General features: G+C 40.6%; 2 protein-coding genes across 3 annotated transcripts; both read left to right on the forward strand.

Annotated features, from left to right (window-relative positions):
- The first annotated feature begins 509 nt into the window (after window positions 1-509).
- Window positions 510-7,110, forward strand: LOC102701115 (serine/threonine protein phosphatase 2A 55 kDa regulatory subunit B beta isoform-like). 2 transcript variants are annotated; one of them, XM_015842422.2, is made up of 14 exons: window positions 510-891; window positions 2,265-2,368; window positions 2,471-2,566; window positions 2,658-2,777; window positions 3,044-3,211; window positions 3,421-3,512; window positions 4,413-4,531; window positions 4,967-5,090; window positions 5,240-5,363; window positions 5,768-5,836; window positions 5,931-6,022; window positions 6,109-6,186; window positions 6,397-6,464; window positions 6,543-7,110. In XM_015842422.2, exons 1-14 carry the CDS (start codon window positions 756-758, stop codon window positions 6,677-6,679), a joined length of 1,527 nt encoding a protein of 508 aa, XP_015697908.2. In that variant the 5' UTR covers window positions 510-755; the 3' UTR covers window positions 6,680-7,110. The 2 variants fall into 2 exon arrangements, with proteins under 2 accessions (XP_015697908.2, XP_006644337.2); XM_006644274.3 differs by having other exon boundaries at window positions 3,044-3,208.
- Window positions 7,111-8,526: 1,416 nt separating this feature from the next.
- On the forward strand, window positions 8,527-11,715 carry LOC102701389. The gene is made up of 5 exons (XM_040522782.1): window positions 8,527-9,395; window positions 9,499-9,551; window positions 10,448-10,614; window positions 10,688-10,836; window positions 10,935-11,715. Exons 1-5 carry the CDS (start codon window positions 8,636-8,638, stop codon window positions 11,369-11,371), a joined length of 1,566 nt encoding a protein of 521 aa, XP_040378716.1. The 5' UTR covers window positions 8,527-8,635; the 3' UTR covers window positions 11,372-11,715.
- Window positions 11,716-13,608: the final 1,893 nt, after the last annotated feature.

A 13,608-nucleotide genomic window follows, 5' to 3' on the forward strand; every position in this document is an offset into this window, starting at 1 on the left:
AAATTTAAATAAACAAAAACAAAACGATGGAAGACGTAATTGCTAATATTTAAATCGCTTATACAATATGTAACTAACGCCAATTTACAGTGAAGATCCAACGCACAATCCCATAATACTATGAGGATGATATGTAAGCAATCTTCCGTTGTTTTTTTTGTCTAATTGTCATAAATAACTTAAATAAAACAACGTGCTTATTTTCTGAGCAAAACATAATAGCTACGTAGTTAGAGTTGATTCGTCGTTCGTTCGCGGAAAAAGATTATAAAGTGTTTACTGCATTTCCCATGGATTGGCATGCATCAGCTATCTCCTTGGAGATGTTGGCACACAACACACGAATGATGAATAATAGAAAACCAAAAAAAAAGCCAAGGAGAGAGGGGAAAAGAAAACTAGGGAAGAACAGAAGCCCCAATTCTTTTGGTTTCTTCCCTCTCCGTTGTCGTATCGAAGCCCCTGCCCCCACCACCTCTCCTCCTCCCCCTCCCCCCTTCTTCCCCTCCCCCCCATCTCGCTCCCTCCTCCTCCTCCCTCTCTCTCTCCTCTTCCATTGGCCATTCCACCGCTCCATGAAACCCCAAACCCTCGCCGGCCTCGCCGCGGTCGCGTAGCACCGTTCCTGCCCCCCCTCTCACCCCCCCCCCCCGATCCCGCCGCGGCAGACGTCCACGCGCCCCGTCCCCCACGCCGGCGCATCCGATCCCGCCCCGGAGCTCTCGCATCGCGGCCGCGCGCGGAGGTGGGGGACGATGAACGGTGAGGCGGTACCCGAGGCGGCTGCGGCGGAGGCCTCGCCCCCGGCGTCGCCGGCGCCGATGCCGGCGCTCGAGTGGAGGTTCTCGCAGGTGTTCGGCGAGCGCAGCGCCGGCGAGGAGGTCCAGGATGGTAACGAAACGATCGATCCCTTCCCCCCGTCAGCCCCTCCCTTGTCGCGGGGTTATTTTTGGCTCTCTGGTTGCCGCTAGCTGCTGGATCTTAGTGGTTACGTGCTCCGGAGATGGTTACGAGGCGACGAGCCGTGAATGGGCGATGGGGATGCGATGGTTTGGGGGCATGCTGCCTAGATCGAGCCACCAATTCGGTGCGGTAGCGGTGGCATCGGATGGGATGCGCCAAAGCCTGATGCTTAGGTATCGGGGATGTGGAATTTGTTGCCTCCCCACATCCAGATCAGTGCGATATCCTGTCGTGGGGAGTACGTAGGTAGTTTTGACAATTTGACTTGTAGATGCAAGGCACTGTGCCATTCGGTGTTGCAGCTGAGGTAGTTTCATGGGTGATGGACTGATAGGGGCTAGAATGCACTCTGTGGATTCCTAGTTGAATGCCGTTGTAGAAATATGGTATATCCAATTGCAGTTATGGATTTTGGGTGGCGTTGTCCAGGTGATAAATGTTGTCGCCGAGTGCGGAAGAACTACGGTGTTATCCTCTTCTATCAAGTAAGCTCACTGACGTGAAGGGTGCGCAATACAGTTTGCACATGTTATGGCCTGTTGTGGTGCTGCATGGGATTATTGACGCTAGCCGACAAATTATTGTAATGCTAAGCGACTAATGAAAAATTCCAAACATGGATTTTCTGATGCATGCGCCTTGGACCCATAAATGCTTTTTGGGACTCATGCCGTTGCTTTGCTACTGACGTGTCGAGAGCACAAGAGTGTAGCCAATGGAATATTCAGATAAAGCTTTACATGTCTATGAAGAAATGATTTTTTTTCATTCATTTTCATCTGCATTTCAGTAGATGATTGCTCTTATCCACCCCAGTCAAAATGGACTTGCTGCATTGTCACTGGGCATATATCTGAAATGCAAAACTTTCAATAGAGTCTGAAGATCTGCTCTGCAAATCTACATTTTGTACTCAAATTTTGAAGTAACACGAATATTCTATTCAATTTCTTCCGAGGTCTTTCTGTTTTGCCATTGTGTTGGTTATCAGAGGCAGGGGCCAAAAGCCCAAAACACTCTGTAACATTATCTTGGTTTATATATTGGGTGTCTTTATTACTATCTTTCAAGATATACACGACTTTCAACTGTTTGCGGTATCCTCTCTCCAGCTGTGTAGTTTGGACTGAATGCTTGTATACATGCAACACGCTTACTTGGGGAATCATAAATATGGATCTTTTGCCTGCTGTAATACATGTTTCTTCCCGTTATTTGTATATTCAATAATAGAGTGATGTAGTATGCCATGGTTGCGAACTGGCTTAACATTGCTGTTTTTCTCTTGTTCCTTTGTGTAGTTGACATCATATCGGCAATAGAATTCAATAAATCAGGACAGCATCTTGCCACTGGGGACAGAGGAGGGCGAGTTGTTTTGTTTGAAAGGACAGATGCCAAGGATGTATGTATATGGAACTGATTGCAGATTCTCACAAAGGAAGTCATATGACTATGTATTGTCTTGCTTTGATGACTAAACACATTTTGTTTCTGTTTCTCTTAGAGTGTTGGTAGAAAAGAAGCTGAAAAAGCTGATTATTCTGTCAGCAGGCATCCTGAATATCGCTACAAAACTGAGTTTCAAAGCCATGAGCCAGAGGTACAATTTATAAGACCGACTATATACTTGGTGAAACTATTTGTTCATGTAATTCCCTATTGCTTAACAATTTGTGTTGTCATGTGATTAGTTTGATTACCTTAAAAGCTTGGAAATTGAAGAGAAGATTAACAAGATAAAATGGTGCCAATCAGCAAATGGATCATTATCTCTTCTGTCCACAAATGATAAGACAATAAAGTTTTGGAAGGTATGGTTCATCAACCAGCAATTATGGAAATTTCTTATAAACCAATATTCCTAAACCGCTCCATGCTTCTTAACTCAGTGGTAATTTTGAATTTTCTGATGTTCAATATTTGGTTTTACACATTTTAATATATTGAGAAAGGCCTTTTAATTATTCATGCAGTCAATCCTTTCCATGTTTATTTGCTATAAAAATTGCACCAGTGGATTATTCAGTTATTCTTTACTTAATTGATCTATTAATCGTGGGTTGTTTTTGATTTGTAGGTGCAAGAAAAGAAGATCAAAAAGGTATCTGAGATGAATTTGAGCCCTTCAAATGCACCTGCAAATGGTAGACCTGCTGGCAGTAATGCTTTTGGTTCGAGTGCATATGTCCCAAATGGTGGCATTTCAAAACCTGGTGGACTCAATTCACTTCGCCTGCCCGTGGTAGTTGTACCGAACTTAAAATTTTCATTACCACAAGAAAAGCTATTCTAAATTGGTCTCAGACAGTATTGTTGGGCTAATTCCTGGCATTACTGTTGTGCCAAGCATGCATTTTCATTATTGAATTGTTCTTATTGATTTATCTGTCTTATTTGTGTTTAGTGTAACTTTATTTTCTTGAATTGTTATATTTACTCAACTTTGTACAACAGGTTACAAGCCAAGAAACAAGTCTTGCTGCAAGTTGCCGAAGAGTCTTTACTCATGCACATGACTACCATATAAACTCTATTTCAAATAACAGGTCTTTTCAACATTATTCATTTCTTCTGTAGTTGTATAGTAGATAACGTTTAAACTTGTTGCTATTGAATATGGGCATGGCCTTCTCCAAGGGTGAAGACTTATTTGGCATCACCTTGCTTCACAGCTCCTGCATACTCCCTGCGGTTCCATCTTATTGTTTTGGACAAGTACACGGTCTCCAAAAAACAACTTTGACCACACACACACACACACACACACACACACACACACACACAGATATATATATAAACATCAACAAACATATGATTTACTTGAAGTATCTTTCAAGATTAATCTCTATACGTAGTATCCATGCTTTTAAAGTGAATATTATAAAAAGCTATTCATAGTTAAAGTTCTGAAAGTTTAACCATATCCTTGTCAAAATGACAAGTATTCTGGAACCAGAGGGAGTAAATTTGCATCCCACAATGTGCCAAATTTATTTGCCCTCTAGTATACTTGAATAAAGTTTTCAATGTCCTTTTAGGGTCCCTTTGTTTGTTAATCTCTGCAGTGTAAAACATGCCTTAAAATGTCTCAACTAGTACTGATATCAGGGTAGCGAAAGCCTCGCAGATCTTATGTTGTACTACCTCTGTTAGTAGCACTACGTAGTTTTAGGAAGTTCGTTAGGGCCCAAGATCACTGTCACCAATTCATTCTCTACAGGAGATTTTGTATGCTTGTGCCGTATTTGTGCGATCTTAAAATTAGTCATTTGTAGTATCTCTGAGCCGTATGCCATCAGCTATAGATGATTTAATTAGCCACTTCCTGCTTTCCATGTGTGCCCGCTATATATTTTGCAGATGTGCATCTCATATACATTTTGTTAGATCTACCCTTGAGTTTTATGTAGTGACATATTGTTGCCTGTTCCTTCTTTTTTCCACAGTGATGGTGAGACTTTCGTATCAACAGATGATTTGCGGATAAATCTTTGGAATTTGGAAATTAGCAATCAAAGTTTTAACATTATTGATGTTAAACCTACAAACATGGAGGATCTGACTGGTATAATTTCCAAATCTTCAAACTCTTAGCTATGCTAACTAGTAGGTATTATACTTGCTATAACTGAGGTCTGATAATAAAAATATATACATTTAAAAATATGCTTTCCTATACTACAGTAAGCAGAATTATATGACTGGTGTTCTACCTGTGGTCTAGTTGTTTTGAACAGTCATGTATTCAAACAGTTCTGCATTATGCTAATTGCTAGCATTGTTTCCCTGCATGCAATTATGTAACTAACTTGGCTGAGCTAAGATGTATTTTAGTAAAATGGATTGTGCAATAATTTTGTACGTTAAAGATGGTTTAGTGGTTCTTGTGCAAGTTTATCCTTTGATCTTTGTTGTTTTACCACACCTTTCAACTTAAGAGGCGTCATCTATTTACCCAATGCATTTATTGGTATTAATGTTTTTATTCTATTGTATGCAGAGGTAATAACATCTGCTGAGTTCCACCCAACTCACTGCAATACATTGGCTTATAGTAGCTCAAAGGGTTCCATTCGACTTGTTGACCTGAGGCAATCAGCCCTTTGTGACACTCATTCTCAACTGTGAGTTTTCATTTGTTACTCAATACTCTTTTTCAATATTCAACATATTTTATTCAGAAGGACATCTAGTGGATTGACCTGTCTTGAGTTTATTATCTTGAAATTGCTTCATACTACTTTTATAGCCTCGATTTATTTTATATGTGCAGCTTTGAGCAGCATGAGGCCCCAGGTTCAAGATCGTTCTTTACGGAGATTATAGCCTCGATTTCGGACATAAAGTTTTCCATGGATGGGAGACATATTCTAAGTCGTGACTACATGACACTGAAGGTCTGTGCCACTTCTGTTCCATGATCATTTGCAGTTTGCCTATTAACGTTACTTTACTTTTTATTGCTCTTAGTCATTTAGAAGCATTGATTATGTTGGAATCACTTAGTTACATCATGCATCGATAACCAGATTAGCAGGGCTACCTTTAGATGACCATCTACATATATGCACTAAATCAGCAAATTGCAGAGAATGCCTCAGATGTTTCATACCTCACAAGTCATGATCACAAAATTTCATGCACCATTTCATCACTATTCCTTGTAACTGCTATGTTTTTTATTCTGGCAAACTGTTGGTTTATACTATTTTCTGTAGTCATATTGGTGTTACTTAATACTTTTCTACAGCTGTTACTTGGATACTTTTTCAATCATATCATTTTTTAACCGTTGTTTCAGCTTTGGGATATTAACATGAACTCTGGTCCAGTTGCAACATTCCAAGTTCACGAGTATTTAAGGCCCAAGGTAATTTTGTACATGCTAAGATGAATAATCCATACTTTGAGAATGATGGATAACAAACTAAACCTGATTCATGTGTTGCTTTCTGAAACTGCAGCTATGTGATTTATATGAAAATGATTCCATTTTCGATAAATTTGAGTGCTGTCAAAGTGGAGATGGTTTGCGAGTAGCAACTGGTTCTTACAGGTGTTGCTTTTGTTTATCCCGGTAGTTATGATACTGCTCAGTCTTTTTCATGTGAACTAATTATTAGTTGATCCATGCTCTTTCAGCAACATTTTTCGTGTGTTTGGTTTTGGCACTGGTAACAATGAGGCAGCGACACTTGAAGCAACTCGAAACCCTACTAGGTAATCCTTCTATATGAATGATGGAAGCCAACTTTGTGCTGTACACATCTTCTGTTTCTTCTGCCTGCACAACTAACTGTAACAGTGTTTATCTTATGTGCCTATACCAGTCCCATATGCTCAAATGACAAATGAAGTGAAGCATTTCAAATGCACCTATTAGTACTAACTACTAACCATCTTCTCTCTTATTGTGTTATGTGTGACCAGGAGGCAACTTCAGAATCCCACAAGGCCTGCTAGATCTCTAAGCACTCTGACAAGAGTTGTTAGACGAGGTTACCTTCATGATGTGTAACATCTTTAACCTGCGGAAACTTGTCATTTCTACTATTAATGTTTGAATCCTTATGCAGGTGCTGATAGCACTGGAATAGACGCCAATGGGAATTCCTACGATCTGACCACAAAATTGCTCCATCTAGCTTGGCACCCATCTGAAAATTTAATTGCCTGCGCCGCTGCAAACAGCTTGTACATGTACTATGCATAAACAAGGAGGAAAGAAGAGCGACAGTAATTTTTGGTTAGCTGCTCCCGGTGAGAAGTGTTTTAGCCCCTTGGTGCAGCAGAGCAGGGAGTTGCTGGAGGTCGTTGTTTTTTGGGCCGGTCACATGCTGTTCTTTTGAGTGCCATATAGAGCTGTCCAGAGTCCAAGAGGAAGTGACTCGATCATTCCCGGGAAGCAGCTTGATTCTGATTAATTTTTTTCAAGGGGAAAGGCCTGTCTTTCCCTTATAGGTTCATTTAGATTTAAAGATAAGATTTCTAGTTCGACATTTGGAAGGAACCATAACTATTGGGAATCTGTGGTTAGATGATAAGGGGATGATCTTCGTTGTATTCATGTTGCAATTATGGTCTTGTAACTCCAGGACAGAGGCATTGAAGCTTTTGATAATTTTGTCTTTGTGATCTTTTTTTTTCTTTGATAGTGCGGAACCTATTCTGTTTTTTCCCCGCCGAATGGCAGGGTATCCGTCCAACAGCATGCAAAAGGAATGATTTAGCAGCAAAACCAAGTTTCGCTACCAGCTTTTTTTTCTCTTCCAACCTCCTTATAGTCGTTACGTTGTAGTGCTCGGTAATCTTCAAACTATACTATAGGAAAAACACCATCATGTCTTAACTCTCGTAGTAGTCAAAACTCGGTTATGGTTAGATCTGACCAAATTTTATGACCATCAATATTTTCTAATGCTTAGTTTAAAATAAAGCAAATGATATACATAATTTTTTATTAATTTATTCTAACATAAAATTGATTCTTGAAATTTTAGAAGTTTGATTTAAACTTGTTCTAAACTATAAATATTTTTTTGACAGGAGGGAGTAACTTGACAAAGCCTTTTATTTCTGAGGGTAACCTAAAAAATACTCCCTCTGTCTCAAAAAAATCAATTCTCCTGTTTCCGTGTCCAACGTTTGACCATCCGTCTTATTTGAAAAACTGTAGTCACACGTAAAGTACTATTCATGATTTATTATCTAATAAAAACAAAAATATTAATTAAAAAAATAAATAAAACAAAAGATAAAAAATTATAAGTAAAAAATAAAAAATTGGTTTATTTTAAGACGGAGCAAGCTGACACACAGAACACAACACGCATTGTGTAGCGGGAGAGCGTCCTTTTCGTCCTTTTGTTTGTTTGTTTGTTTGAGACAAGTCCATGGACAACGTCGTCGTCTTCGTTTGTTGTTTGAGAGGAGCCCGTGGGTCTCACCTCGCAATTAAAAAAAAAAGAAACGAAGCTACCAAGTTTAGTTGTAAAAATTTTTTGGCAAAAACATCACATCGAACGTTTGATCGGATGTCGGAAGGGGTTTTTGGACACGAATGAAAAAACGAATTTCACGGCTAGCCTAGAAACCGCGTGACGAATCTTTTAAGCCTAATTAATCTGTCATTAGCATATATTGATTACTGTAGCACTTATGACTAATTATGGACTAATTAAGCTCAAAAGATTCGTCTAAAGATTTCTTCCATAACTGTGCAATTAGTTTTTTGGTTCATCTATGTTTAATACTTTATTTAGATGTCTAAAAATTCGATGTGATGTTTTTGGAAATTTTTTTTTTTACTAAACAAGGCTTAAATCTCACTAGTAGGCCTCAAACCCACGGTTCTCAAGTGGCGTAAACCTATGGACTATAATCCTGTAGCCCAAATACACTAATCTTATTGGGCCTTTCTCACCAAGCCGAACGATCCCAGTCGCCGGATGACACGTGGGCCCCACCCGCCAGTGTCTCCCCGCCCGCTCGCTTCCATCTTCAAAAACCCCCCACGGCCCCCGACCATTTCGAACTCCTCGGCCAAAAAACACAAACCCCTCCTCGGCTTCTCCCCTCCCCTCGCTCTCTGCTCTTCTTCTTCTGCCCCCCACCCACACACACTCGAGACCTAGGGTTAGGGTTTCGGTCGCTTCCGATTCCGACCGCCATGGCCGCCGCCGCGGGCTCCATCGTGGTGGACTTCCCCTCCATGGGCTCCGCCTGCTGCTTCCCCAGCCTCGAGTCCCTCCTCCGCGACTCCGCCTCCCGCTTCCTCGCCGCCGTCTCCGCGGCGCCCGACCCGGACCTCACCAACTTCCGCTCCCTCTTCTCGCGGGTGCTCAACACCTACCCGGACCCGCCGCTGGAGGCCGTCTGGTTCTTCTCCGCGCTCTCCTTCCACGACTCCCCCGACGACCTCCGCGGCCTCCTCCACCTCCTCTCCGCCTTCACCGCCTCCTCCCAGTCCGCCGCCAAGCCGCTCGCCCTCCTCGCCCCCGTCATCTCCGAGCTCTTCCACTCCGCCAAGCCCCGCAGGGAGACCGAGGCCCTGGTTGAGGCCGTCCTCAGCTACGTCAGCATCTGCAGCAGCCGCGCCCCCGCCGGGGGCGAGGGGGCCAGCGCCGACGCCGGGGGCCTTCTGCCGGCCTTCGGGGAGCTGGTGAAGGTGTGGAGCGTGCGCCACTCGAGGGACAGGTGCCCGTTCCAGGTGCTCTTCCCTCTGGTCGGGGAGGATGCCAGGCGGGAGCTCATGAGGGAAGGCTGTAGCGTCGTCTTCCTCGCCGGTGTGGTGGTTGCCGAGGCGTTCCTGCTCAGGCTCTGCCTCAAGGTGCAGGGCGCAGCAGGTGTGCCACGTGCTGAGCTGCAGAAGGAACTCAGGATCTGGGCTGTCAGCTCCATCTCGGTCTTCCAGAACAAGCAATTCTTCGGTAAGACTTTGAGGGGATGCTATGCTTGTTTTTCCCATGGTTTCTCTTGATTGAAGTGTAATGACGTGATTGTGTTGACCATTTTGCTGATGGATTTTTGCAGAGGTTCTGCTAAACATGCTCGTGAATCCTCCGCTGCCTGTTTATTCCCTACTGGTACGTGTTTCATGATTCGTGATTTATTTGAGGGATATAGTTGTAGTGTATGGCTAAGCTAGCAACCTAGGGATGCATTAGCCTCTTACCGCAGTTCTGCATCATGATCTTATTTGAATGTATCATAGTATTTTCACAAAATTGTCATTGTTATATAGGAGTACATATCATCAGAAGCCTAGGATTAGAAATTAATTTAATAAGCTCATGCCTTGAATTAAGAAGTGGGTGTGTGCTAAGGTTTATCATTATCTGTTGTGTGTTGAGTTAATTAGCACAAGTTACCTTTGTCAAATAAGAACTCTGCAACTTGTTCCTTTGTACTTCAATTGTGCTTGGACTCAGGAGTCTTTGTTAACTTGCGGAAATTAAAGAGGAGAACAGTATTAGGAATATTATGTTTCCCAATGCTGGTGTTACTGCACCATTATTGCTGTCGATGTATCCTCAAGGAGGCTGACTTGGGATGGAGTTCTATCTCATCTTTGGGATGAGCAAACAGGTTGAAGTCTGAACTGTGGATATTCTTGCACCCTTTTATTCAATCAGTATGATTTTGCTGTGTTGTGTGAAACTAGCAAACTTGGGGTTGCCTAAACAAATATTCTTGGCTATCATGTTTAGTCATAAGGAAACTCGGATGGTGGACATATGCCCTAATTATTTACTCCCTAATTGATTAAATTCACCAGTAATATCTGAACTATATATATGGCACTTGTTGTGTTTCCCTTGAGTAGTTGGCTACCTGTTCAATTACCTTCATCTATTCAGGAAATATCATTTAGAGGAGTGAAACTATGAGTCATTGAATGTGGGTCTTGATGATGCTATTACTGGGATTTTGTGCCATTTGTTTTTGATGTTGCATGTTGATTTCTTATGCATGACTCAAGAGTGCTGATGATGAAATCTTGGTGAGAGATATCCTTTATGATGCTCTGATCTTGGTGGATTATTCTTTCATTAACAAAGGAGCAGAAGTTGATCAAGCTGATAGCTCCCTTTTGCCCCTTTTTGTGTCAAGATTGCTTATCACTCATGATGCCATCAATGATGCCAGGTGATAAAGCTTTTGTCTAATCACAAGTTAGCTGGTGCTAGAATTTTCTCCTCATTCCATTTCTTTCTTATAGGAGCAAAGGCGACCAAGGGAGGGCAATGTCTTTTATGAATGCTTTCTTCACGTCAAACATCCCCACTTATTTTGTTAAGTGGGCTACTCGTCAAGCTGGCTTCAACCAACTCAGCAAACCAGCTGCTATCACACCTCAAGCTCTCCTCAGTATGTACAGATAGGGAGCAATCCACTTGATTTTGAGAATAGTGGGTTAATGTTTTATAGAGTAATTAATGAAGCTCTCTATGTTTTCTTTTTGACAGAGTGGCTTGTAGAGCTTGAAGATAAGGGCTTCAGAGTATTTGGAGATAATGTTTCTCGGATTAGGGAGAGGCTGATGTATGACGAGCGCAGGAACGGTTACCAGAGCAGGATGATTCACTCAGATGCTGATCTTTTCTTCATTGATAAGCAGAATGGTGGGGAGGTTATGGACACAAGGGCGGGTGAGGATGAAGAAGCTGCTGAGATGGAAACAGCAGATTATGCTTTTATGGCTGCTGCTCAGTCTATGAAGACTAATGGCATGCGGAAAAGGAAGGATTGCGGAACTGAAGATGCAAATGTGGTGAAGTTTGTGAAGTACAAGGTTGAAGACAGCTCAGTGAAGGATTACTTCTTGTCAGGAAATAATGGAGTGAGCAGTGGTAGTGAGGTAGAGAATCCGCAGTCCGATGATGAGATGGAAGAAACTAATTGATGGATAGAAAGGAAACCACCCGCTAATGCTTACTTGGGAGAGTCTTTTGGCAGGTCTGGAGTTGGGACGATTGCTGTTGCTTCGGTTTCCGCTTCTGTATGATGTCATTCAGCTTCCTTCAGGATGATGATGATGAATGGAAGCGGGATTCTAGGATAATAATCTGCAACACAGAGCCCGACCCCAGCCAGGCTTACCGATATAGTCGTAACTGCTTAGCTAACTTAGACTCGATGCATGATGCTACAAACTATATATCATGTTCTTTGCTATGCGCAATTAGAGACTTCGAAATGTAGATCTACTCTAAAGACTTCTATAATAGAAGAGTACCTTTATGTTAATCTTAGCCTTTATGTAGCTGTTACTTACAACTGTGCTTTCATGTCCTATGTTGGATGCCGATTTTCCGTGATGACCATGGTGGAGTACTGGAGTGTCACTTGGACGGTAGAAGGGATAATCGTATAAAAACTGCGTGAATTTGGATCCAATTTTTTAAATAAAATCATCACAGAAAATTGCTGTTATTTCCTATGATAATCGTGACAGTTTACAATGGGCGATTTTTACAGACAACACGTTAAATTGTGCGATATGATGTTAAAAGTCACGGTAATACTCCCATATTGTGCGGCATGCTATCTAATTATTTTTTCAATTTGACTCGCCTCAAATTACTCTGTTACCTCTTTTGATTGATTCGTGTTCCTTTTTGAATTTTTTTCACTAGTTTCAAGAATTATATAGCTTCATCAGGATTGTTTTATTTTTCTACCAATTTTTTTAAAATTCAAACGATATTTACCGACCCATATAGTCAAATACCAAAGACGTCTCCTCGCGATACACACGATACTACGATAGTCACGATTTCGCAAACCCTGCTGGGTAGTACCCTTGGATGACCAATGATGTGCAAAATGGACGGGCTTTGATCTGTTAGGAATCAATACTATTTATCAATTTAACTGTTTAGTGCCAAGTGTACTACTATGTAGATATAATTTCAAAATAATCAAATTTTACATATGACTTAAATTGGATGGTTGGAAACGGTAGAACTTTTATGAAGTAGCGCTTGTTCTAACACCCTCGTCTTTTCATTTCTACTTATACTTATACGTTAAAATTTAAATTTTTAATCTTAAATTTAGAGTTAATTTTAGTGTTTTTTCATCGTATTTTTTTTCAACATTGACTTATTGACTTTTAGATAGTTGAGAACACACTCTCTATATAATATTTATAAATTATTTTTGTTTGCAAATGTGCCGTTTGCGATCCTTTGGCAGTACTTTTCATGAATGTTTTCATCCCTGTATGTGCAGCATCACCAGTGACGTTTCGGGTTGCTTCTGTTTAGAATTAAGTTGAGCGCCGTTTGTTATTTTTTGCTTGAATCCTGAGGACTTGTTTGTTTCAAAGAATTTGTAAAGGAAAAAAAATAGAAATTTGAAATCCTTTGAAATAAATACTATAGCAATATTCATTTCAAAGGTATATGCTAAAAGAAAACTACATGAAAATTTCATATCCCTCTACTTTCGGGGCAAACAATAGGAAAAAAAATCCATTTCAACCTTATTTTCTTAATCCTTTGATTGACTTACACAACAACTACATGAAAATTTTCTCTGTTTTTTAATCCGATGGGTTTATACATGTATTCCTATCCTATTTTTATATATTTTTTTTATTCCTACGATTTAGAAATACTAGAAACCGAATAAGCCCTTGCAGGAGTTTTTTGATGAATACGGTCTTCAGTTAGATTTCAATGGATACCATCTTCAGTCAGAGAATGAATTCTTCTGATACGCCTTGTTAATTGGTAGGCGTTTTGACCACGAATACGCCTCCATGGCTGGTAGGCACATTTCTCCGTGGGACTTTGGATGATTTGTCATCCTCCCGGGAGGCGCATTCCCAAATACCACTTTCTTCATCAACTCTAACTATTTGTCATTGGTCTTATAGGTTTTGTTGATTCAATGCCACTTTTGTCTAGTTTTGTAGGATTATAGATATACACGATCCTTTTATCTTGATAATAATTATTTTTTAATTATTAATTTAGATTTAAAATTTTCTAAATTATATTTTTACATGGAACTGATTTACCTATATTCTAAATTATACTTGTTCATAAAGTCTTTTCTACATAATATTTAATTTATAATTTAAATTCTAGATACTTCTAAATTGTATTTATATATTGACCTTTTCTCTTAATT

The sequence above is a fragment of the Oryza brachyantha genome, chromosome 1 (assembly GCF_000231095.2).
Source record: "Oryza brachyantha chromosome 1, ObraRS2, whole genome shotgun sequence".
Classification (NCBI taxonomy): Eukaryota; Viridiplantae; Streptophyta; class Magnoliopsida; order Poales; family Poaceae; genus Oryza; species Oryza brachyantha.